A 24,526-nucleotide genomic window follows, 5' to 3' on the forward strand; every position below is an offset into this window, starting at 1 on the left:
GCGTGAGATGGAGAGATGGGGAGCGCCCAAGGGGGACCTTGGCCAAGCCCATCCTTGCTGTGTCCCAGAGCAAGCGTTTTATGGACTTTAGGAAGACTTGCCCCATGCAAGGGCTTCCACACGGCTTTCTGAGGTTTGGCCAGGCTGCTGTACCTCTGGTGCCTGGTTTCTGTGCCATCCCACACGGCATGTCACCCTCATCTTCCCTCTGAGAGAAGGATGACTCCCCAGTAGCTCCCCAAGCCCTTCATCCAAGCGGTGCTGGCTTGTGACGCTGCCCGGTTACAACCAACATTTCTCCAAATTAAGCCTGCAAACTTAAGGACAAACTTAAGGACAAACTTAGGACAAACTTAGGACAGAGCTGTCCCACTGAAGAGCCTGCTTGGCCTTTTCCAAGCACACCACATCTCCAGCCAGGCATGACCGTGGTGACTCTTCCACCACCTCCGCCCGGCCAGCCCTCAGGAGCATCGGCGGTGTCAGTGTTCTTTGCTCACCTCGAGGTCACCGCCGTCCTCTCCAACCACCCAGTTCTCGTCCCGTGAAGGGTTTTATGACCTCTTCCTGCCTGACGTAGGGGCTATATTTAAATGACACACATCCAAGGCCAACTCGCAGGGAAGTCTCACCTTCCCCGTGCCACATGATTGAATAGGGGGGCAAAGATGCAACCCCCTTATTACAGTAATGTAATTTTCCATCTCAAATAGGAACCAGGGATGTTTTAATGATTGGGCTCATTAGATGGACTTTCCACTTTAAGTGTCTGCCTGGCAATTAAGGCTGGGAAAAGCATGACTGATGACCACACCTTCTGTGACTTAATGGGGAGTCTGAAGGCTGATCTTATTATCACACTGATACAGTCTGTGATAAAAAAGAATTTAAGATACTCTCCAGAGATTTATTCGCCCATTAGGAAGCTGCCAGGAGAAGGTTAAGGGAACTCGTAAGGTCAAAGCTGAACAGAGAAAAGTACTAAACGCTTGGGATCGGGGTGAGCCGTCGGAGGGGACAGAGGACACGGTTCCTGCTCTCTGCTCCGCTCCTGACCCACTGCGCGGCCCTTGCCACGTCACTTGGCTTCTGGTCTCCCTGCTATCGGGCCGGTGACCGGCTGATAACTACGCAGGGCTCTCTGCAGCCCTGCGGTTTGCTCCCCGGCAGGATCTGGCAGAGATGCTCGGCCTGGCCCAGCACACGGCGTGATCCCGGGAGCAGCCTCGCGCGGGGTGAGCCCTTAGGGCGAGGGGAGCGCAGCCCCTGCGGTTCGAGGGATCTGGCGACGGCTTCCAGATGGATCTTCTCTCCCTTTTCCCTTTTAATCTTTCAACAACAAGCAACCTTTACCCGTTTGGGGGATTTAATGTGCTTCTGCTCTTACCCGCATAGCCCGGGAAACACAAATGCTTCTCCGTGTGTCTGCGGAGGGACCTGCCAGTGCCCAAGTGGGAAGCAAAGCACAAAACCTGCATTGAGCGGAAGGATCTGGTGCTTAGGGCAGGGAGGAGGCAGCCGAAATGCAAAGCAAGGTTGCTCGTTTAGAAAAGCTTAGTGCAGGATTTCCATTCTCCTCCAGAAGCATCCTGGTGGGTCCTCAGTGACTCCCCAGCCAATTCTGTCCGCTTTAAAACGTGACCCACCGTAATATTTTACTTAAGGCTGGTGTTTAATGGGCTGGAACTTATTGCAGAGATCACTGTGCAGGCTTCAAGCCTCCTGTTGGGTACCATTTTACTGACATTAGCTTGCCATAGCTTGTCAGTGTTTTTAACTGTGCTGATGGGTTGAACGCCCCGGGATACAGGAGCAGGCTCTTTCAGCTCTGTACTTAGCTTTCGCTTCCTTAAGTACAGCTGGGAGAGATAATTCAGCTAAATATGCTTTAGTACAAAGTGAAGTTTCGATGACATAAAAACCACCCGGCATTTGGGTCAGTTTGGTCGGATTAATAGACAAGTTGTGAGCGGCAGAAGCATTCATTGCAGCCTTTTCAAAGAGCGAGTCTGACTTTCACACGCAGCCTGATTTGTTTGCATCAACATTTCCTTTGTTTTTAATTAAACACAATCTATGACAGATGCCCAAAATTTAGGCAGAACATTTTTTTTTTTTTTTTTTCAGATTAAACAAGTCCTTTATGCTGACTTGCAGCTACTTTTCCACATTTTTCAGCACACGGAGAAGCCCTGGTCACTCCCACCTTTCCATTGCCAGCAACCAGAGAAATCTTTTGACTCAGCAGCCTTTGCTCTATCCAAGTGCACTGGGGAAAGCAAAGGGTCCGAGACTTCTCTCATCCTTTCCCCACTTCAGGTTCCTTTTCTGTCAAAGGTGGAAAAATCCCAAACACACATATTACTTAGGTTTGTGTGAAAACTAAATAAGCAAACCGAAAGGTATTGGCTTTGTGTCTGTTAAGGAATCCTTTTGAAGTTGGGTCTTTTGACCTCTGAGGCCCTGCATAATTCTTCCTCTCCTCTCTCCCCCTCTTTGCTCGCTGCGCTCCCGCAGTCCCCCTCCTGCCTGCTGCCTGCCTCCCCTCCCACCCTGCCTGAAGTGCCCGGTGGTTGGTGCTGCCGGCAGCTTCTCCCCTGGCAATCCAAGCCTCTCTCACCCCATTTTCTCCAGCTAACGTTTTACCTGGGTTCTTTCCACCCCTGGGTTGCTTTTTTTCTCATTTCCCTTGGGAAATCCTAAATTAGGGACCCGGCCTCCGCCCCCTGACCAGCCAAGTGCAATACGCACACCCGCTGCGTTCGGCAGGGGACGGGCTCCCTTCCCTTCCCTCTCCTTGGACAGAAGGAGGACTCCACCCTCCCGTGCTAATACTGTAAGAACTGCGTGACCTTCCTGGGCTGAATCGGCATCACGGGAGGGCGCACAAGCAGTCTGAGCCTGCTTTGCCCTTCCTGACAAACCCCTCTGTCTTCTCCATCGGCCCCCTGCTCTCCCCACGGGTGGAGGCTGGGGACGTGCGTCCGGGAGCGGGGCGAGTCCCCAGCATCCCATCCACAGGCTCCAGCAGTACTCTAAAGTCCGGGTTCGGTATTTTTCAACAAAGAGGCTTCAGACAGTGAAAAAGGTCACTTAGATGGTATGCCAAAATTGCTGCAGGGCTTCAGATCCGCAGGCTCAGGATGACTACGCTGGTAGCCACCGTGCCGCCTAGCAGGAGTCGTAGCCTCACAGGAGGGCTCAGCCAGCTTCAGCGGGGCAAGCAGCCTTCTTTCCAATGAGCAAATGTAGCTCTGAGTGAGTTAAAATGCACACGTGCACGCCGTTTCGTGGGGATATTTAGGCATGAGAGGGCAGCAGCTGGAGGGGAGCAAAACTCTGGGCGGGGGAAATTTCTGTTTGCTTATTCCCAGGAGGGAGGAATATGGATTTGCTCCCGGTGCAGGTAAACATTCACAGTGATTTCACGAGAACTCGAATTCCTCCTGCGGTGAGCATCTGAGCTGGAAAAGGGCAGGAGTGATTGGCTTTGTGAAGAGCTGCGCTGATCTTGCCAGGGTACAGAGTTCATTTCTCCACTGACACATCCCTGACAAACACCCGAAGAGTGTGTGGCACGGGGAGCCAAGTGATTGTGTTGTCATGGCAAAGACCGGTGAAAGAAGAGCAAGATTTATATCGTGGCTGCTCGGAGGCTCGGAGGAAGATGGCCCGAAGCCATAAGTCATGCAGGCATGGCTGATACGGTCTTCGGGCTTTGCCAAGTGTGGGCTGCTCGGTGGCTTGTGTGAGATGGGCTGCGTGGTCTTGGTCCAAGTCTCGGCGGGCATGGTTCCACATCACAGAAACCAGCAGTACCGTTGACGCTTCTGCTGACAGTCTTCGCAGAGAGATGAGTTGTTGAATTGGCCCCAAAAATGAAAAAAAAAAAAAAAAATCTGAAGAATTTTGCAGCTAGAGAAGATTTTCCTCCTACAAAAGCAGAAAGAGCAGGCGACCCTTGGAGCTCGTCACACACACAACTGTGGCGACTTGATTCATCCACCCAAAAGGAGCCGATTCTGCAGCAACGTGCGGAGGGTTTAGGCCTCTCTCTGGAGAGGTAGCCCCAGGTCCACTGTGTGCCTGTGGTTGTGTTATTTCATCCCATTTTGTGCCTGGGTTTCCCACGTGCCAAACCAGGCTCCTGGTTCACCCTGCCTCCCTAGGTGAGGCTCACGCCTTGTGCCGGTGAGTTTTGGGTGTCCCCAAGGGTAGAAATCCCAGCGCCGCTCTGGCTTTATGCTTCAGGGCTTGACCAGCCCCGTACTAAAAATAAAACGAAAAATTAAAATTCCTCTATCTGATCAAAACTTCCTTTGCTGCAACTTCTGACAATAGCCTCTTGTCCTCTGAGAGCAGCCCGACTCCATCTTCTCTCTTCTCCGTGCTGCTGGCTGCAGCGTGGCTTGGCTCGATTTCCCACTCTGACATCAGGAAGCCTGTTAAAGCCGGGAGGTGAGGGGGCTGTAGGAGCAGGGAGGCACTACAGGAAGCCAGAGGACACACCGAAGCACCTTTTTTTTTGGTCTCAGGATTGTTCTTGTTCAGAGGAGGTTCAGCTCGTGTAGGCACTGCGGTTGCTGATGCAGTACCTGCCCTGCGAATATAAAAGGAAGGTTTCTGTCTGCACCACTGCCCATCCATCACCTTCCACACGCCTAGAAGCAAAAGGAAGAATAAAAGGAATAACAAGAAAATAAAGAAACATTGCAGCCAGAAAGCTATCCTCCGTGTTTCACAATTCCATAAATTATGTCCTTCCCTTCCCCTTTAATCGCCAGGCATATAAAACACACTTGCAGCAGAATCATATTCTTCCTATTAAAGTTTCAGAAGAGAAATACAGGTCCCATCTGCCTGTTTAGCAAAGCAGGGCAGAGCGTGACCGTTTCTTTTTTTTTCTCCAAATCTGCTTTATGGCAGGAGTTTTCTCTTTTAGGGCCGGCCATTCGTTTCACTTTCTCCTTGCACTTTGCATTCTGACGAGCAACCTCGTTATTCTCTGACGGGGTTTGTCAGATGCCTTCAACCTCACGTGCCCCTAAGAACAGAGGTGTAACCAGCCCTTGGTGCGGGTCAAGGAGAGAGGAAGGTCACCCGGGACTTCAGAGGTGGGTTTGTGCTCTGTGGAGGGGACGCAGACTGCACGACCAGCAAGAGTTGGCACTAATGAGAAATTAATGGCAGCACTGTGGGGGCACTTGCTTGCTACGCTGCCCTGTGTCCCCGTTGCCTCCAGAGACAGCCGATCTTGTTTTAGGTGGGTGTGGGCTTGGGGTTTGGGGCCCCAACGATGCACGGTGTGGGCACGAGCGTGGTGTCATCCTCTGTCCTGTTGGCATTGACCGGGGGACCTGGGCTGCCCTTGTCCTTGTGTGGAGGATGGTCACGCTGTTTGGGCAGCAGCGATGGGCACGAGACCAAAAAAGCCTCCGTGTCTCCTAAGTGACCTGCTGTACCTCTTCTGCGGCCTCTCACAGGTTACGTGGGGCACATGCAGATGGCTCGAATGATAATTTATAGTGCTCAGAAATCCCTCCTGGTGCGGCAGGACACGTCCCTCTTTCTCGCCACGAGCCTCATTCCTATGCGGCGGCGTTCAGAGCGCAGCGGGCGGCGAGGACCAGGGCTACCTGGAGATTTACCCGCGCCCCAGCTGCCATCACAGCTCCCAGCCCTGCGTGTAAATCAGGCTGTGCCCTGCCAGAGGCACGAAACATTTCCGAGAAGCCTCGTGCGGCAGCAGAAGGGATGCACAAATCTTGCGCTGGCTCTTCGTGGCTGAGAGCAGCCACAGAGGGACTTGTGTTCTCCCTCCTGATGGGTTCACCATACAAGAGGCTTTTTTTTATTTTTATTTTTTTTAACCACTTTGGGCAAGGAGCTGTTTGGTTTGATGTAGGTTCAAATTTTATTTTTAAGCATAATATGAGAAACGCAGTGGAGGAAACCACACTGTGTTCCTTAAAATAAATGGAAGAAAAGACAGTGCTGTGAAAATATTCTCTGATGCACGCACTTCATGTGCGTGCCATAAAGGAGCATGTACCTTGGCACAGGCAGCACTGAGGAGCTCTGGATGTTTAACTGGATCATATCTTTTCCTACATAACATGCTTTTTATGCGGCCTGGTGGAGTGCTTGGGCTTGCAAAGTGCTGTAGCCAGGCTCTGCCTTTAAAATGCCAGCAGCTCCGTGGTGAGCTCTGAGCCTGCAATGCCATTTGGAAGAGTGGAAACCCAACCTCAGTAGCTCACAACCTACCTGTTGCTGAGGCCATAGCTCAAGGAAAGGGAGAGGGAAACGTGCATTTTGGCCGCCCATCTCCCTAAAAGCCCCTCCTGCTGCAGCCGTTTCCCCCAGCTCTGTGCTTCGCATCCCCTGTCACACCTTGTTCGGTGCTCGGTCTTTGTCAGCCATGGAGGCAGACCTCAGATCCTCACGTCTCCATCTGGAAAACCTGCAGCCCCATTTTCCTTCCCGTGCCGTCCCACAAAGTCCCTTTTTCCCCCATCGGGAAGGGTCCTGCTACAAACACGGGTCTCCAGCCTCTGCCCCGCGTGCAGGGAGCGCTCCCGCTGCTACCCCCGGCGCTGCGGGCGCAGCTCCCCTGTGCCTGGCACCGACCTGGGGGCAAACTTTGCAAACAGAGGCAGCGGTCCGAGCGGGACCTAGGTGCACTCACGAACATTTCTGAAGCACCAGCTCGGGGAAGGAAAGCCCCGGTGTGCCGCGGCGCTGCTGATTGATGCCGGCTGGGGCTGCGGCGAGTGCCAGCGTGCCGCTTGGAGGTGCGGTGCTGGCAAGCCCCGGGGTCCCTGCCCCTGGCTAGGAAGGGCTGAATGCAGATAGGTGGGTACCAAAAAGCCACATAAAATGCAAGGCGTTCAGGGTCGTTTTGATGAGTGTTTTCACAGACAAATGAGGAGAATAAATTAAAATGCCATCAGGGCTGTTTTGCTAATGTGAAGCCTAGATGAAACGGAGTAACGTGCACAAGAAGCGCCAGAGATGGGAGGCTAGATGGGTGGACGGAGAGGTGGATTGTTCCAGATGTCTTGTTTTATTGTGACCCTTTATCTAGGGAATGTTTCTCAGCTAGAGGGAATTCACAGTGGTGCATTTAACGAGAGACTGACATACCTGTGCAGCCAAATGCAAAATGCAGGTGGTGAAGTGCTGGGGAACGCAGGGAAAAATGCTGCTGCTCTCCTGGGCAGGACAAAGGCTACGTCCTGGAATGGTGTGAGTCCTTCCCCGTTTCCAGTGGTGCTGTTCAGGACATGTCAGAGGCTGAATTTCCCTCTCTGCAGGAGAGCAAGGGGTGCTCAGCAAGGTGCTCTCTGTCTAGGAGCTGGGAGCCAAGCGGGCTTATGGAAAAGGAAGAGCTGCGAGGGGTGGTTACCTCTGGCCCAGCAGTGGAAGCTGGGGGTAGTTTCTTATGTCAAATCTTGGCGCAGGAGAAAGCATCTGTCCTCAGCCCTAATGGGCTGTGTGTGTGGAAGGGGATCAGCGAAATCCAGAACAGCATCAGTTAAACCCCTGGAGTCAACCCATGGTGACACCAGGAGAAATAAGAGTCGGCTTTACCCAGCGAAGCCCAACAGATGCGTAAAATCCATCTGTTCAGCCCCAGCAGGCCAAATCCTGGCTGCAGCCAGCGCTCTTTAATTCAGAGACTCCTTTGGACATCTCCTTTGAGTCCGGACATGTGAGCAACTCCAGCGTCCCTGGAAAATGTTTTCCTTGTAAAGCCTTTGTGAACTTGTGCATATATTTATGCTATGGTTATCGCACATGTAATTTAAGCTGACATTGTAATGACAGCATGGTGAGTTCAAAATGTAGCAGTAAATATAGTTGTTAGGGGGAAAAAAAAAAATAAAAAATCCCAGCCCATCATCCTGAATGCCTCTTCACGTCATGGGAGGGATGCAGACAGAATCCAAACACCATAAGCATTTCTGGGTTCCAGTTGGAAACTGCCTGGAGTTCAGGGCAGGCCAAAACAAACATGCGAGACCGTCTCTCTTTACACAGCAGGACTGCATTTTCTCCTTATTTCCCCTCCTTTATTTTTTTATTTTTTTATTTTTTCATTTTGAAGGGTCACCCCTCTAAATAGGGCAGAGGCTGAGGTTTCCTTGCTGCTGGCTTGGGCTGCTTTCCTACCTGGTGGCACGGAGCACCCCTGATCCTGCGCTCTCTGAGAGCTGAATCCTGATTATTTTTGAGTGCTGTCAGTTCGCGGTGCTATATTTAAGGGTCATTTGCCAATTCCATTATAAGCCTCATTTACAACTCAGCTGTTTTAAATCGAATCAGACTGTAAGCTGGCGGATGCGCGCAGTCAGCTGGGAGGTAGGACTAGCCCTGCTAAGGGGCCCAATCCTGCACCCCCTGCCTGCTCACAGAAGCATCAGCTGAACAATTAACCCTATTGACTGTCATTTTTTTTCCGTGTGTTCGAGCTGCTACATCTAACCAGTAGGTATTTTCTCTTTTGCTTTTTCCAGGTGAAATCTTGTTGATTTTTTTTTTTTTTCTGTTGGCTTTCCCCAGCTCTGGCTGTATTTGCTGAGCTGGGCATGGGTGGGCCCCGCTGAATCGCTGGGATTGCTCAGGCGGGTGAGGCTTTGCAGGATCAGGGCTGATCTGACAATTCGTCTGCTTTTCAGCTTTCTGGCAGGTTGGTAGAGGCACCGGGGGCCTTGCTCGCAGAAGGAGCTGAGACACAAATGAGATCTGAATCTGACCTCTGATCTTTAGTTAAATTGCTCCATAACCTTGAGAGATGGATTAAAATGTCCCCTGAACGTGGGGAGTTGCCTTTGGATATTCCGTGCTGGGGCCACACACTAAGGTTATGCTCATATATTACCTGTGGTCTTCGGAGAGCTCATTAGTTGGTTGGTTTACATACAAGAAGCCTGGATGAAAGTGTCATCTCCTCTCCCCAGCTGTCCTCTGCTGCAGACTGCCAGCGGTTCCTCTGGACGCATCCAGCTCAGGGGTTAGAGATCTGTGTGCCTTGGTGGGGTTTCAGCGTGGTCAGGAAGAGTGATTCAGAGAAGTGTGGCTTTGCAGAAAAATGATGCTTCTCCTCGGGTCGGGGAAGGATGAGGAGATGCGGTATTTGCCCTTCGGACTGACGCCCAGCTGCATGGAGCGGGGCTATATGGGGCTGTGTGAGACACTCACAGGGCAGGAACTGGGTGGATTTGGTCCAGAAGATGTTCTCGCCTTGGGCTTTTGCATTGGCTTTGTGGGCGTGCTGTTTCGGAGAGGTGACAGTAGGACTCGGAGATGGTTTGGGAGCCCGTCATCTGCCCCTGCCTGCCTGGTGGTGCAGGGCAGCGAGCCAGCTCCCAGCCAGGGCACTGTGCCACCCCTCAGCCAGAGCCAGAAATAGCCCCAGAGCCCCTGCATCAACAGAACCACGGTGCTGAACGTTTCAGGTAGAGGCAGTGCCGCAGCTAACAAGTGGACCAGAACTGTCCTATCATCTCCTCGTGCTCCTCGGCTCCTGCAGTGGCACAGGGTCAGGCACGTGAGGCTGGAGGCCCTCTGAAGGCAGGGACTGAATTTTTGCCCTGTACTGGGGCAGCGTGGTCTGAGGGCAGGCCCCTCCTGCTGCTCGTGGTACAGATAACAGAGCAGTGCTGCCGGGGGGGCCGTGTCCCTGCAGGCTGCAGACACTTTGCGTGAACACGTCTTGCAAAGTCACTTCTGCTTCGAGCCGCGTGTCCACATGGGAGCCATTCTGAACCAGCCCTAGCAGGAGAGCTCGTGTGCTTAGAGCTCAAGGACTTAAATGGCAATTAAAAATGAATGAGAGCTAAGCAGACAGATCACGTTTTTGGAGGAAAATCCTCCAACGCGAGGTGAGGCTGCGCTACTGCTCCCAAAAAACAGTCGGAGCCTAAAGCCAACGCTGCGCGAGCCGTGGAGGGTGAGAGGTGAGGCTGATCTTTCATGATGGGGCTTGGCCCAGAGCAATCTGGGTTTTACAGACGTGGGTGCTGGGGCTGAAGTCACGCACTGGGGTGCTGGCTCCGGAGGATGCCCTTGTGCAAGGTGCGAGGGGGCTGCCGTGACCGTGATGCTCCGGACGGGATGGCCGCGCGGTGTGTCCAGCAGTGGGCACATCTCTGGCCACCACCAGAGCAGGGATTCCTCCTGCAGGGATGAAGCTGGGAGATGTGTTGACAAGGAGTAGGGCCAGGACAGCGAGAACCACCCCGGATGGCCCGGGGATGCCCGGGGATGCTGCGGAGGCGCTGGGGAAGGGCTGCAGGAGCAGGGGTGGAGCGGGGCCGCTGCGAATGCCATCGCCGAGCCTCACACCCCGGCGTTTCTGGAGCCTGCCCGTACCTGCTCCAAAGCCGATATTAAGCCTGCTCAAACACTGCACCGCCTTCTCCCGGCTTTGTTTTCCGTACCCCACACCCAGCACCAGAATAGCGATAACCCCCCTCCCACCCTGCCGGGTGACTCAGGCGGGCGGCCGCGAGCAGCACCGCGGCGCACACATCTGCTTCTCGTTTAGCGCCTCCGACCCTTTTCGCTTTGCTCCCCGAGACCTTCCTTTGGCATCTTCGTCTGGATGGAGAGAAAAAGGGGGAGTGGGGCCGAGGCTTCCCCGTCCTTCACCCCCTGCTTGTCTCGGACAGCCAGCTTGAAGCCTCCTGGCTTTTTCGGGGCATATTTTGGAGCCCCCGCAGGCTGGTGACAGCCGTGCCCGGAGCCGTGTCCAAGTCCCTCACAATCCTGTCCACTCTGGAGAGACGGGAGCCAAACCAGTTTTCCATGGTTAAGCTGGGCACATTTTCCGTCGTGTTTTTTGTCAGGAAGCAAACCCACCCAGTGCGTGCGCCGCTCAATAGGAGCCTTTTTTTTAATTCCTTTTTCCTCTCTCTGGCTGCGGAGAGGAGCGGGGTGAGGGGGAGCGGAGGGGCTGCCTTTTCTCCCAGGAGCCCGGGAGGGCGAGCCCAGGAGAGCTCAGAATGGGAGGAAATGGCTTTTTGCTATTTTTAAGGCCGTGCTGGAAGGAGGTACCCATCCCCGCCGGGCTCACGGGGTGGTAATGTTGTGTGCCTGTAGGAATTTATTTTATATATATATATCCCATGTAGCTGAAGATGTGCCAGGGGCTGGGCAGATCACACCAGCAGCAAGGTGATGGTGGGGGAGAGCGGCCAGAAGCACACGGGATCAATGCCACCAACAATGTCACCCAACTCCTGGGCCCACTGGGGCATCCTCCAGGCCGTGCCGGAGATGCTGGAGGGCCCTGGGGAAGGGCTCGGGGCTGATCCTCATGAGACACGCAGGGATTTTCCTCTCACTCTCTCTTTTTTTCTCTCTTTCTGGATTTTTTTTTTTTTTTTTTGCAGAGCACCGCGTGGGAGGGGATTTGCGTCACTTGAAGCATGAGTGAGTTTCCATGCAAGTGGAGAGGTTGCACAGGACGAATGGAAACTCGGTTGCATTATGCCCGACACGCTCCCCCTCCCACAGGACTTGCACACACACAAACACACAGGTACAACACGTATCTGTGTGCGCACACATCCGCGTGCTGGGCAGTGGGGATGCGCAGGCAGCGGGATCATTTCCTGCCCGGTGACACCGCGCTCAAAACTGCCCAGAACACTGAAGCGTGGCCAGGAGAGCACCAGGGCTCCCGTGGAGCCTTGCAGAGAGGGACCCGGCCCTCAGACCTGGCAGGACATTGAGCGCCTCCAGCACTGCAGCATCTCCTCAAGCCCCAGCGGAGAGGAGCAGCAGGGACCTGGTGCCCAGAGCACCGTCCCCTCCAGTCATGCCCCTAAACTCATGATGCAGGGATAATTGGTTGGTTGCAAGGAAGAAACCTTTTGTGATGAGGGTGGTGAGGCACTGGAACCAGTTGCCCGGAGAGGTTGTGGGTGCCCCATGACTGGAGGTGTTCAAAGTTGGGTTGGATGGGGCTTTGAGCGACCTGGTCTGGTGGGAGATGTCCCTGCTCCCACGTCAGGCATTTGCCCCAGCTCCGTGCGTAGATGCAGCCCTTGAAACACCATCTGGAGCCAGGCCGTGCCTTCCGTCCTGCTCCACTAATTGTTTGTGTTTATTTGCCTGCTCGGGGTCATTTATCACCGGGATCCCCCTTTGCCAAAACCTGCTGAGCACTCAGGTGGGCCTTGTAATGCAGCATTCAGGCTGCACCGAGCTGCTGCCCAGAGGTGACCCACAGCTCCCGACTCCGGAGATTTATATAGGCTCTGGAGCTGGGAACTGTGCTGGGTAATTTAAAGAGGCCAGGAAGAAGAAGAAAGGAAGAAGAAACCAAACTGAAAACATGGCTCTTCAGTTATAGGAGGCATTGAGCTGTGCTCTGCCCTTGCCAGAGCTCCTGCTTGCATTTATCCAGGGCCCCAGAAGTGGTCGAGAGGGTCAGGGAGCACCAGGGCTCGGTCCCACTGCATGCAGCTCTGCTGGGTGTCAGAGCCCCAGACCTCCTGCCAGGTCTGTGAGCTCGCTGCAGAGTGACATTCGGCTCGGGATGGGACCCTGGTGCCCAGCAAAGGGGGTGCTGGGGATGCCCGATGCCTGCTGAGGTGAGCAGCAGCGAGGGAGAGAGGAGAGGAGCTGAACCCAGCAGCCACCGTGCTGATGGAGGGGCCGGCTCACGCAGCACGCCAGCGGAGGAGCCGGTGCCAGCACAAATAGAAAGAAATCTCCCAGCTCGCTGCGGGTGCACAGCCCTAACTTAAACACCCCCTGGGCTAAGGGTGGGTCCTGGCAGCGGCGGCGCGGCGGTGAATTCCCACCACCGCCAGCAGCACCCAGCGCGCTGCGAGCCGGGCCAGGTCCTCGGGAGGAGAGGGTTTGAAGCACAGTCTGCAGTTTCACCAGGTCCCTCCTGCACACCAGCAAAGATACCGAAGCACCGGGTGCTGGGCGCAGGCTCTGTGTAGCTGCAGCTAACCGGCAGGGATCGGTTTGTTTGGAAATGCATCATATTTGCTGCACGTTGTGCCTAGCCCTTACCGGGATGAGTTCCCAGGCATGAATTCAGCAAGGGCACGGCAGGCACTTGTGCCTCCGCACCGTGGCGAGCAGATGAGTGGCATCCACAGCCACACTTTGCTCCTTGGTACAGTGCTTGGTACTGTTTGTAAACAGTATTTGGTTCTTCCCAAGGGGTGTCGTGGTGGAGAAACACAACTGATCCCCAGCTCTGATCTGCTTGGTGGGCAACATTTCGTAGAATCATGGAAACAGAATATCCTGAGTTCAAAGGGAGCCACAAGGATCACGGAGCCCAGATCCTAATTTCCGTATGAATTTCGGAAACTGGAAAGAATGGCTGTCACTTAAATGCCAGTAAAATGAGAAAGAGGTTAAACGTGGCATTGACAGGATTGTTGGGCTGGGGAAGGTTCTCCAGCGCCTCTGATTTTGGATTCTGTGATGGGACTTCACATGAAGATGTCCTTCTGACGGCGTTACAGGAAAGCAATAGTGCCAGCCCCAGAATGGCAGTCCTGTGAGTGTGTGTGCATGTAGATGGTTCTTGTCGGCTCAGTTGGCAGGGAGACAGTAGATGCTGAAAAGGGCAAATCCTTGTGTGCCCAAGGGTTTTGTTCAGAGACTTGTGCTAATGTTGGCAAATCCAGCTGGCGATGGAGACCTACCAGGCTAAAGGTCACCCATTCACCCAGTCCCCAAAGCCTAACCACGTCCATTACATGATCAAACCCTGCTCCGCTGCCATCTCCTGCATCCTTGGCCCTGTGGAGCTGGGCCAAAACCCTGGGCTGGGCTCCTTGTCCATCCCTCTCCTCCCAGCGTGGGTGGAGGTCACCGGTGGCACCAGGGCTCTGGATGACATCCGCAGTCAGCCTCTGCACAGGTGCCTACGGATCTTTAAGGTGCCGTCCTGCACCTCCACAGCCTCCTGTGGTGCTCCTTCCCCATCCTTACTGCGAGCGTCGACCCTCTTTGCATCCTTCCTCACCAAACCATCTCCTTGGAAACCTCTGCCTTTGCTTATCTTGCCCAGATCTAAGCAAAACCATGGTGGTTTTTATTGAGTGTGGGTTTGTAGGTGTTTTCTTTTTTTTTTCTGGGGGGGTGGGTAGAGGTCAGTTTAGGGTGGAGGAACATATTACATACCGCTTAAAAAACAAACACCCCCACCTTTCCCGCTGTCCCCGGGCAGGACGGCTCCCAAGGGGGAGGCTGCTCCCAGTTACCAGCGGCTGGGGAGGGCGCCCAGCCCGGCAGTAACCCCCTGGCAGAACCGCCGCCGAGTCGCTCCCCTCCCGCAGCATCGCGGGGCCTGCGGTCGATCACAGCCCTGAAAAAAAATCTGATTATTTCCCTGCGAGGGAGGCAGAGGCTGGTGTCACCGCGCTTCCCTCACCGTCTCGGCGGAGGGGCCGGGGAGCGATGGGGAGGCAAGCGGCGCGCTGCCCCACCTCACCGCCGCGGGGAGAAACGCCGGGTACGAGGGTGGGTGGCTTAATAACACGTTCTGCCGGAGACAAGATGTTCGGAGGGGAGGTGTGCTTAAGGAAATATTTGCCTTTTCGGTTTTTACATCTTCCTTTTTTTTTTTTTTTTAAATAAAAGGGAAAAAAATAAACCACGCTCCGCCAGCCTTTCAGAATGAGATTTATGGACCCCAAAGACATCTCAGCTCCTTGTGCCGCCAGGCAGGGGGCACGCACGGCTCTGCTGGTGCCCCCCTTCCCTGCAGGTGGGAAGGTCACAGCAAAGGAGGAAAGGGAAAAAAAGGGGCCTGGCCCCAGGTGTCGGAGCATCCCGGTTCCCACAGAGCAGCCGTGGGGCTGGGGCATGCGGGGGGAGCGGGAGCTGTGAAGGTCAGCGTACCCCGCAGAAAGGAGCTGCTATATTTTGACGGATTAGGGTAATCTCGCATGCACATCTTAATTGCCTCATTACGATGAGACACCAATAAACCGGGGGGGGGGGGGGGCAAAAAAAGCCCACACGTGTATTTTTGGGGCTGGTGGATGCAGCAGGCAGGTAGGTGCCATGGTTTTGGGTGCTCCTCTGTACCCAAAGCGTCCGTCCCTTGGGGTGCTGAGCACCCCGGGCACAGGAGGGATGGAGTTGGCGTAGAAAATAAACACGGATGGGCAAAGCTGCTGGGACCTCCTGCTTGGCTCCCTCCCCGGGCAGCAGGATGGGGTTGGGGGGGGGGTTCAGCACCCCGAACCCAGCTCCCAGCCCCGCTGGGATGCTTTGCAGGATGGGTCCCACGGCTCGGTGCAGAGCTCGATCCCTGCTGCCTGCCACAGGAGCGTGGCCGAGGTGCCCGGTTTGTAAAAGGGTCGTACAGCCTGTGTTCAGGCACAGACCCTGGTGGCACTGCCCATGCTGCCTGGTGCCTGTATAGGACGGCATCTCACAGGGTCCTTTCAGAAAGGGGGCTTTTCATTTGGGAAAGTGGTGAATGAGCTTCAAGCATTCCCATGAACGCACTGTTCCAAGGCACCATCTGCAGCCTGGTCAGGACGTGGTTATTTTAGGTGCCCTCCACCCTTTCCCCCCGCCCCAGTTTATTTTAACAATGCTGTCATTTGCTATTAAAGCTTGGGATTCTCTGCGTAACTCCGTGCAGTCGGTTCAGCGTTCGCCCGTGTGATTTTTTTCCTGGGGGTGACATTTGTCCTCGGCCGCCGGGGCTGCGGATGCTGTTCCTGCGCCTGTTATTCCTGCGGACCCCACCCTTGGCGCGGGGAGGAGGCAGAGGAGGGAGCTGGAGGAAGGGCAGCGCCAGCCTCCGAGCACATCCAGCCCCCTCCCGGGGCCTGAGGTCATTTCTCAGGCTGCCAAAGCACCCCGCGAGTAAAAAATGCCCTTTTTGCAAGCGTGTGGAAATGGGTCTCTGGGCTGTTTCTCTCCCCACCCGGCCCCTGGCCACTGACACGCCGTGAATCACCTCCAGCTCTGCCAGCATCCTGTGAAGTTATCAGCTTTCCTAAGGGCTCCCAGAACCGCACCTCCAGAGGACCAGGAGGGGAGGATGAAGGGAAATGAGTCCATTTCCACCGCAGGGAGCTGGGCATCGTTTTAGGCACAACAGCTGTCCTTTCCCGTTCCCGTTAAACTGGGGGGGTTGCAATCGTCTTCTCCCACATCTCCTAATTCCATTTTTCTTGCTCTTGGTGCTGAGCGAATGCTGCACGCATCAGGGAGGACAGAGCTACGTGTCCAGGAGCAAGGAAGCCTCCAAGAACCAGTCTGATGTCCTGCTTTTCTGATCTTTTGCACTCAGGGTGTGATCTGGGAATAGAAGATCAGAACAGATTCACACGGGGATGCATTCCTTCGTGTGACATCCCCCTAATGCCAGTTCTCCTTCCAAACAGAAACGAAAAAGGCAAAGACAGGGTCGGAAATGTAATTTCTCACACTTATTTTTGGGACGGAAGGCCCTACAAAGGGGGGTGTCTCCTCCTCCCCAGCTCAGGCGCTGTTTGTCACCTCACGCTCACCTCGCAGAGCACATCACTCTTGCTTTCCTGTATCTCCCTTTCTGTAAGAGGATTTTGTACGGAGCCGGTCGGGCTGTGAGGGAAACGCAGCTGGTTAACATGGTTCAGCACAGCACACTGCCATGAATCAATTTGCTTCAGACAACGGCCGTAATTAGCGTGGAGCTCATGCTGACGCTGAGGGATGCAGGGATGGATCTGCGGTCCGCGGCCAAAAACGCCAGCCCCAGGCACGGCCCCCGAGGCTCCTGTGGTGGGGATGGGTCCTGCCCCTGCGGGGCTGGCTGGCGGGGCAGGAAGGCACCTGGATGTGCTCGCAGAGGCACAGAAAAAAGTCCCTCTGTGGCTCCTGGGTCTTGGGGTGCTGATGGAGAGATGCTGAGGTGGTGTGGGCATGGGATGGGGAACGTGTTAGTCCCATCCTTGAGGAAGGGGTAGGAGCAGGGCTCGCAGAGGGGATGCTCCCTGTGTGCTGGGGGCTTCTGAAGGGTTTTTGCCTTCGGAGTTATTCTGGCCGCTGGATTTATTCAACACGTGCCAGCAGCAACGTGTTCAGAGCCCGCTGGAGGAAGCCGCGCTCCTTCCCTGGGATTTCTCATGTGCAGGGGCCGCTGGAGCCATGTGAAAGAGGAAACCTCTCTCAGATAAAAAATGGCAAAAATCATGTTTCCCTTTTGGGCGTGGGCTTCTCGCTTCCGATCTCCCCTTTGAAGCTGGAGCTGCTCCGGCAGGGGAAGGTGTCCGCCAGATGCACGGGGCATCCGACAGCGCGCTGACAGCTCCGAGCAGACGTGGGGCCGGAGCAAGCTGAGCTCACGGGTGAAATTAGCCTGCAGTCATCTGCCCCCAGCCCTTGCTCTGTGGCTGGTCGTTGTTCTCTGAGCGTTTCGGCACGTTGTGAAACAGCTCCCTGTCTCCCTGCTTGGTAGTCTGGTGCCAGCGGTGTGAGGCAATGCAGCATCACCCTTTCCCCACATAGCTCCTGACGGGGCAAATCCTGCGTGTGCCTGGAAAGATGTTGGCTCGGGGAGGGCGTGGAAGAGACGTGATGGGGAGGGAATCGTTGCACAAGGATCCCAGGGGAGGGACGTGAAAGAGCAGAGGAGCATGTGGTGGTTGTGGAAAGGTAGAGGGGGTGGGAACCGAGAAGAGAAGGACGGAGACAGAGGGATGCAGAGGTTAAGTCGCAGAGGTTATGGGAGGAGTTACAGGTGATGCAGCAGCAGCAGGTGATTTTGGAGGTGCATGCGGGGCAGTGGAGAGGAGGACGGAGAGGCAGGGCTATTTTGGTGCTGTTGATTGGGAACCCCCTGCTGATGCCGCACTGTCTGTGTTTTGTCCTAGGGCACTAAATGAGAATATGGCCAATGGCATTGAAGATCTTATCGGGATCCCATTCCCAAACCACAGCAGCGAGGTCTTGTGTGGTTTAAACGAGCAGCGGCATGACGGTCTGCTCTGCGATGTCATCCTCATCGTGCAGGACCAGGAGTACCGGACCCATCGGTCCGTCCTTGCTGCCTGCAGCAAGTACTTCAAAAAACTCTTCACTACTGGCACTTTAACAGACCAGCCCTATGTTTACGAGATTGACTTTGTCAAGCCTGAAGCACTTTCTGCCATCCTCGAGTTTGCCTACACCTCAACCCTCACCATCACCACCTCAAACGTCAAGCACATCCTCAGCGCCGCCAAGATGCTGGAGATCCAGTGCATTATCAACGTCTGCCTTGAAATCATGGAGCCCGACAGAGAGGTGGAAGAGGAAGATGACAAAGAGGACGATGACGATGATGAGGATGAAGACGAAGAGGAGGAGGAGGAGGAGGAGGAGGAGGAAGAAGTGGAAGATTTTGTCAATCAGGAGAACCTAACTGATGTCCAAGAAGTAAGCTGTCACCAAAGCCCTTCTAAGTCTGATCTTACCGAAGAAGCATACACAGAAGCACCTAAAGACTTCCCAAATCACTACCCAGCCAATAACTCCTCCGGACACTTGGGTGTGATACGAGACTTCTCCATCGAGTCCTTGCTAAGGGAAAACCTGTACCCTAAGGCGAACATCCCGGAAAGGAGGCCAGCTCTCTCTCCTTTCACCCCCAGCTTCTTCCCCCATCTGTGGAACGGCGATTTTAGCTCCTTTCCCCAGCTCGAAGAGCCACAAGTAGACAACGGCCCCTTGGATCTGGTGATCAAAAAGAGGAAGATCAAGGAAGAGGAGGAGAAGGAAGACCTGCCTCCGCCTCCTTTCCCTAATGACTTCTTCAAGGACATGTTTACCAACACCCCAGCGGATCCCTTAGGGCATATTAAGGCAGAGACCGACTACGGCGCTTATCTCAATTTCCTCAGTGCTACCCAGTTCGGAGGAGTTTTTCCTCCCTGGCCCCTGGAGGAAGAGAGGAAGATAAAGCCCAAGGCGTCCCAGCAGTGTCCCATCTGCAACAAGGTCATCATGGGGGCCGGGAAGCTGCCCCGGCACATGAGGACCCACACGGGGGAGAAGCCGTATATGTGCACTATCTGTGAAGTCCGCTTTACCAGGTGTGCATCCCGTACCTCTGCCGTGGTGGTGGTGGGATGGGGGGGGGTGGCTGGTTCCCGAGCTATTTATCTCTTTTGTCCCCAAAAGCGTAGCAAAGAAAGGGACGGGCCCTTTGAGAAAGAGGGAGGGAGAAGAAGGAAGGAAAGAAAAGGAGCCCACTGATTCTGGTGGGATCGCAGCCGCTCTCCGGACAGAATGGTAAATAAGTGATGGGGCATGTTCAGCCCCGCCGTCCTCTGCCACGGTTGGATGAGAGGGAGCTGGAAAACAGATGGCTGCTTTTGGTCAGACAGCCAAGGAAGCTTCATCCCTAATGCTCTGGGGGACACGTTGAGCTGGGAGGGCTATTTAGTTGAGGGATGTAATTAGTTCGGTTTTGCACATCGTTTTGGCACCAGTGTAGACCACAGCCAAGTTGCACATGTTTAAACATGACAGTGCCTGCACTTTTGGAGGACGGAGCAGTCCTAATTGCTAGATTTTGGTCTGCAAGGGTGGATTCATCCCCCTAACATCATGCAGACAAGATCCCTGCAACTCCACACCTCCACGGCCAGCGGAGGGACATGGGCACCCTCGGCTTGGCCACGCAGAGCTAGATGAGGAACGGGAACGAGCGAGGTGTCCTCATCCCAGTGGCAATGACAACCTGCATGACCGACGTTGCCTTGGGTGATACCAACCCCAATCTGGCTGCTGCCAGGCGGGTGTGAGCGGCCAGGTCCAGCCCCTTCACCTCCCCACACCCCGGCAGAGCCCTCGGTGGTAAAAAAAAATGCATCAGGCTGTGGGAGGGCTGTGCAAACCTAGAGCTGCAGCCTGCGAGCCTTCTCTGAGAAGCTGGGCAAATTTAACCGGTGAGCAGAGACAAATAGATTCCTGGACCTGCTCTGGCTGGGTATAATTAATATCTAATGAGTACAATCTTTACCATAATAATAAAGCTTTTTGACAAGAGCATGGTATTTCAGCTCCTGGCTGTGTGAGAGAGAGAGAGCCCTATTAGGCTGGGGCGAGCAAACCAGAGGAAAATAATATGCACAGTAGGCAAAGCCGAGCTCCTGACAATGGCCGGACACCTGGGGTGCTCCCGTATTCAGCCTGTCTTTTCTTCTCCCGTCCCTGTGATAACATTTGAGTGGAATTTATGCGGATGACGAGGATTTGACCTGAAAATAAATTTCCATGCTCTGCTCCATTAGCGCAGCGGCCCCCGGAGCATCGTGCCTGGGGTGGGCGTTCGCAGCGCCTGCCGGCTCACCCCGGTGCTGCAGGGGAAAGGCTGTGCCCGCTGCTAGGTCCTGCCTGCAGGTGGTGGGCTCCAGCTCCTGTGGGTGCTGTCCCCATGGCTGTCACCTCCGGGTGTGTGGGCTCGTGCTGGGCGTGATGCTGAGGGTGCTAGCAGCCAAAGAGGAAGCACCTCGGCTTGACCCATCGCCGACACCTTTCCCATCATGGGAATAAGAGAGTGGAGCTCTGCAGAAGGATTCGGTCTGCAGCTCCCCAGATCCTGTACAAACGAGGACAGCTTGTTTGGGGAAACCGAGGCACAGGGCGGTGTTGGCACTGACTCACAGCCACCGCGAAAATAAGTAGGAGGGCTCGGGCGAGAGCTGAGCTATCCTGACCCTTAGTCCAGGCTTTGACAGGGAGGCTGAATCAGCACCTTGGAGGTTAAAACCTTACCAGCCCTCCCAGCTCATGGCCCCCAGTGGGTCGGGAGAAGCCTCCTGGAGCCAGTCCTGGCCCCAGGGCACGCGCCGTGTCCGCAGAGCCTGCGGCTGACGAAGCCTGGCCCTGCAGCGAGCCTTTCCTTTCCAACGGGAGGAGCTGCTCCTCCATGCGGGGCTTTTGACGTTGTTTTTGGAAGGAGGAGGACTGGCCGAGTGCTGCGAAATCAGCTCTCCTTTCAGTTTTGGACATCAGCTCCCAGGAGCTGTGTGCCTCCAGCCCTTGGGATGTTTTATTCCCCATCCCACAAGAAATCAGTGCAGCGCTGGTGACCAGCTCCACGTCCACAGCTGTTTTCCATGCCACAGATCCTGATCTGGGCAGAACAAACAAGGAAACCTCATCCCTCATTAGGAAATATATCTCTTTTTTGGTCTAGCATGGACCATTACTAATGTGAGTATAAACATAAGAGCTTCTTTACATCCCCCCATATGCTCGGTAGCTTCTGAATACACACCATAAGGGTTTTGCAGAAAATAAATCCCCCCCAAAAAATCAGCACCAGCACAACAGTGCCATCCCTCACGCCCCATCATCACTCAGGAGAATGAAGCCATTTACACGCAGTGGAGGGCTGGAGGGTTTTTTCCTCCTTTAATGCGCTAAGCAAAGTGGACGTTCCAAAACACTGGTTTATTCTTAAGAGCATTTGGAAGCACTTTGAATAGCACGCTGCCGTTTTTATTTTTACTTTTTTTTTTTTTTTTTTTTTTTTAGGTTATTTCAGCACAAATCGAGTGTGAGTCCTCTCCTTTAGGGTGACATGTATTTGAGTGAAGTGGAGTGATTGAGATGTAGCAAGAGATTTCTGCCAGGATTTCCTGCACGCCGCCGCTTGTGCAATGTGTTGAGCTCCCACAGGGAATCGCAGGCTTCCTGCAGCATCGGCCCCACGAGGCAGCGAGCAGAGCCTCAGCTGGGGAGATGTGAACCCGAACTGTCCCTCCTGGCATCCCGGAGGGGTGCAGGGGAGCACCGGCTTTCTGTGCTTCGGAAATGGGATTTCTGTATTAATCACTTCTGCGCATTATTTCTGTGCCCGAGGAAATGTGTAGGAGCAAATTCACTGGGGGAGATGGAGAAAATGCAGTCCCCTGGGTGGGGGTCCCCAAAACTCTCCATCAGATGTGTTCTCCATCACTTCTGTGGGTTCCCACATCCCGTGGCAAGGACCTGCATCTGCCACTCCTGGCTCTCAGGGACAGCCGCCCGCAGGAAGCAGGACTTCATTTAATAGCTCATTAATTTTTTGCTTAAACAAAGCCTGCTCAGGTCATAATCTGCTGTGGTGCGCTGCTGAAGCGCTAGAGAAAACTGCAAATATTTCAGCTTTTCCACCAAGACAGCCCCAGAGCGCTCACGGAGAAACTATTCCAGCCGGAAAGGTTAACAATATTTGTTCATATTATTTGTGTTGTGACAGCTCACAGAGCCCTAATCGCTCTCCTAGCACAATTGCATTAAGGGTATTCACACACACAGCGCCTTTCTCCCCTGCGCATCGCTTGCAGCTCCTCCCGGCGCAGCCCGTGCCTGCCCTAAGCCCACGACCCACACACGAGAGCAGCAGCCAGGGTCACCCCTTACCTGTCAGCTTCTCCTGACATGCCCAGCTCGCCTGAAGGTTAATATCTGGGGAGAAATGGGCAGAGGCAATGCGAGCCCGCTGCCAGCCCCTGGGCTGCTGGCAGCTGGCGGTGGGGCTGCGGCAGGGCAGAGGTGTGCGCTGCGGGATCCAGTTTCTCCCCGTCTGCTGACAGAGATCGGTAATAGCCTGAAAAAGCTTTGCCTGTGTTTACATTATGCAGTCCTGGCACGCTGCGTGTTTATTAGGAAAAGCGATCCTGCTAGGTTAAACATTACATATATAGGTTTAAATTATATTATAGGTGGGGCGGGTGGCTCTGCTTTTTATTAACATTTCCCAACACTTCACATTACGAGACCCCGTGTTCATCTGCTTACAGCTCCTCTGAACATTATCCATTCCGGCTGAAATTTTCCATGCTGCTTTGTCTGTTTCTGAGAACTGATTTCAGCACTTTCGAAGACCAAGGCCAAGGGGAAATGCGCCCTTGCTAATATCTTGGAATAACGGTGTCTTTGAAAAATTCAGACTTGGCTCTTGGGATCTGGCCCTGGGCTTGGTGTGGGTCCCAGGAGGTGCTTTTTTCTGCCTCCCTAAAGTTCTGCACAAGCTGTAAGCCTTGGAAAACCAAAGCCAGTGCAAGCTCTTTACAGGCAGTGAGCATCTCCGCCGCCTGCCTGCAGCTGCACCGTCCTGCTGGCACAGGGCTGGGCTGCGATTTCCCGGAGGCAGTAAAAGGTTGCCTGCTGACAAAGTGGCTCTCCTGCTAGGGACACTTCTCTGCCTCCTTTCTGGAGTCCTGTGTTTCTGGCCTGAGGCTTTCAGACCCCCACTGGCAGCAGATTTGTGCCTGTAGGACCCGCGGGAGCCCTGCCTGGGGTTGTGCACGAGCCTATGGGCTGTGCTTCTGCTTTCTCTGCCCTCCTTCATCCATCCCCACCAGCAAGCGAGGGAAAGAGGGTTTGGGGCTCAGACTGCTGAATGCAGCATGGTCGAGCCGGGGCTGAGCCGCAGGGTGCCTGCATGGCCCTGGGAGCACCAGGGAGCAGAGCAGGGAGCACCCAGCTCAACCCCAAAGAGCTGAACGTCCCCAGAAGGAGAGTCCCCAGAGCCATTGTCCACATGCCCCAAGCACAGCTGGATTAACAGGCAGCAAAAAAGCACAGCGGCAGTGCAGATAAAACAAATGCAAAGGCAGGGCTCATGTAAAGCAGCAGGGCTTGGTGGTGCTGCTGAAAACTGTTTCATGCAGTCAGGGTGGCAGAAATCAGCGTGTAGGCAGCAGCTTGAAAATTTGGAGTGTTTGATCTGCCATCAGAAGTATAGTTTTGCTTGTTTTTTTCCTTTTTTTCTTTTTTTTTTTTTTTTAATGCTCCTGTACTTTGTATATATTAAGGACTGACTCCAAGTATTCTCCCCATTTTCTTAATGTCTCGGAGGGACCAGACTGAAAGCATTTCCCAAAACGTTATGATTTCTCCCACTTTGCTGTTTACTTACTTTCCGTGTCGAATGCCACTCGTGCAGGCTTGTCTTGGTTCACTTCCAACAGCTTTGCATTTTATCTCTGTGCCTTAGCTGTGAATTTTGTAGTCTGCAGAAGGAAATATTGAAAAAAAAAAAAAAAAAAAAAAAAAAAAAAAAAAAAAACAGCCAGATTGGGAGAATAAACTTGTAGATATTAGATATTTCTAATTTCTATTCCAAGGCTGGGCTGCTGAGACACCCAGCGGCCAGCACGGGAACGGGAGGGAAGGGAACACACCGAGGGGGCTTCACTGGAGCTGCATCCATCCCCAAGTTGCCAGGCTCTTTATGCTTGACTAACAGAATCACAGAATCACAGAATTTTCTAGGTTGGAAGAGACCTCAAGATCATCAAGTCCAACCTCTGACCTAACACTAACAGTCCCCACTAAACCATATCCCTAAGCTCTACATCTAAACGCCCTTGGTTGCAGGCAAGGATGTAGCTGTGCTTCTTTAGATGTGCCCAGATGTGTCTAGATGTGCCCTTTAGCCTAGACTTTTCCCTTTTTTTTTCTATGAGTGATGAAGCTTTGCTCTAGGGTCATTTTTTTTGTTCCAGTCCAAGCTGTCTGGGGCTGGTTGGGGTGGGCTGCAGGCTGCTGGGGCGCTGGC

General features: G+C 54.1%; 1 protein-coding gene across 7 annotated transcripts in view; it reads left to right on the top strand.

Moving 5' to 3' along the window:
• The window catches only part of ZBTB7C (zinc finger and BTB domain containing 7C), a 92,854-nt gene that overhangs the window by 65,510 nt on the left and 2,818 nt on the right, over positions 1–24,526 (top strand). For 6 of the 7 annotated variants that reach the window (XM_035310426.1, XM_035310428.1, XM_035310429.1 and 3 more), the window contains one exon: positions 17,862–19,061. In XM_035310426.1, the coding sequence (XP_035166317.1) occupies positions 17,878–19,061 (1,184 nt within the window). In that variant the 5' untranslated portion in view covers positions 17,862–17,877. Of the gene's footprint in view, positions 1–2,958; positions 2,964–17,861; positions 19,062–24,526 lie in introns of those variants that run through there. The other variant, XM_035310430.1, reaches the window with a different exon arrangement.

The sequence above is a fragment of the Oxyura jamaicensis genome, chromosome Z (assembly GCF_011077185.1).
Source record: "Oxyura jamaicensis isolate SHBP4307 breed ruddy duck chromosome Z, BPBGC_Ojam_1.0, whole genome shotgun sequence".
Taxonomy (NCBI): domain Eukaryota; kingdom Metazoa; phylum Chordata; class Aves; order Anseriformes; family Anatidae; genus Oxyura; species Oxyura jamaicensis.